This window comes from Echinops telfairi, unplaced genomic scaffold (genome assembly GCF_000313985.2).
Source record: "Echinops telfairi isolate 266 unplaced genomic scaffold, ASM31398v2 ScPeMD7_7468;HRSCAF=8506_0, whole genome shotgun sequence".
Lineage (NCBI taxonomy): Eukaryota > Metazoa > Chordata > Mammalia > Afrosoricida > Tenrecidae > Echinops > Echinops telfairi.
The window spans coordinates 95,828,326-95,829,830 of NW_022111369.1; the positions used below are offsets into that span (position 1 = coordinate 95,828,326).

Here is a 1,505-nt window from a genome sequence, read left to right on the forward strand (position 1 = left end):
CACCTCGCCTTCTCGAGAGGTCTCACAGAAACCTTGGCCCCTCTCTTCACTGTTCTGCTAGTGCCATAGCCAATCGGGGGGAAGCTCGGGCGCCTTTTAGGCTTGACAGTTTAGCTCTGTCCCCAAAACTTATTAACATGGGATTTCTTTGTTCTTTCTGACTGTCTTCACCTTCTCATGTGGCCGCACGTCCATCCCTCTGTCTCTCCCTCTCTCTAGCTCTCCCTTTCTTACTTTTGGCTATTCTCTCTTTGCTCTGTCTGCTAATCTCCCCTCACCCTGCCTCTTTTACTCTCATTCCTTACTAACCATGCGGACAAGTCATTAACACTAATAAAAACCTGTTAATGAAAACCCACGCTCTGGGTCCGCTTTCCTTTTATTCCCGTTTCTAACACACATGAACCCTCCCTTACCCTGGTTTTAGGTACAATGCCCAGGTGCAGCTTTTGGTCCACCAAGTAGGCCCCGGCCTCAGAAAGGTAGCCCTGGTTAGGGAGCAGGCAGCCTCGGCCAAAGCAGCATGGGCAGAAGATCTTATGCATGAATTTGGTCCATTTGGGGTTCAGTTGACCGTAAGGCTCCTCTGATTTGGGTTTAAACACACCGATGCTTTTCTGTAGGGAGAGAGGAGAAATTGCATGCAAGTGTCAACAGATGTGTAAAGTCAGCCAGAAAACAGCTGCATTCTGAGCAATCTTTTCCTACCGCTTCCCACCAGAGGTTGGGGTACACAACCACCACCACGAGAGGACGCCCCGTTCCCAGACCATGTTTACCTTCATCCCCATTCACGATTCTGGGATCGAGCATCCTTTGGACCAGTGGTTTCCAAACTGTGCTCTGTGAGGCCCATATCCATTTCAACCAGAGCAATGTTGATTCCCCAGTTTAATATGACTGGACTTCCAACTGAAGCCAGAATGGTCTAGTGGCTAACTACCAGGTCAGCAGTTTGAAACTACCAGCTGCTCTGCAGGAGAAAGATGAGGCTTGCCACTCCCGTGGAGAGTTACAGTCATGGAAACCCACAGTGGGCAGTCCTACCCTGCCCTATCGGGTTGCTGAGTCAGAATTGACTGGATGGCAGTGAGTGAGGACTTCCAATTAGGAAAAGGCTGCTTACTCTCAAGGTCACTCAATGATAGGTCATTGAGTAGATTCTGACCTATCATAACCCTATAGGACCTGGCAGAGCTGCCCCTGTGAGTTTCTGGGATTAACGCAGCAGAAAGCCTCATCTTTCTCCTAAAGAGCAGCTGATGGTTTTGAACTGCTGACCTTGCTGTTGGTAGCCCAACGTGTAATCCACTACCCCAGGACTCTTAGAAAGGGTTGCAGTGGTTTTAAGATGTGTGAGAACGCCTGCTATATATAGTTCATATAGTGGTATTATGCCATATCTATTAAATATTCACATCATAAACTGATTCTATTATCTACTTTTCCCACTAGAAGTATATCCTAAGGGAACAGGGCCCTTGTTAGGGCTGGATCCCCAGGAC

At 48.2% G+C, this 1,505-nt stretch overlaps 1 protein-coding gene across 1 annotated transcript in view; it reads right to left on the reverse strand.

Annotated features, from left to right (window-relative positions):
* The window catches only part of PI4K2B (phosphatidylinositol 4-kinase type 2 beta), a 32,772-nt gene that overhangs the window by 23,254 nt on the left and 8,013 nt on the right, over nucleotides 1-1,505 (reverse strand). Inside the window, exon 3 of the mRNA XM_045284079.1 lies at nucleotides 415-621. Within this exon, the coding sequence (XP_045140014.1) occupies nucleotides 415-621 (207 nt within the window). The remainder of the gene's footprint in view (nucleotides 1-414; nucleotides 622-1,505) is intronic.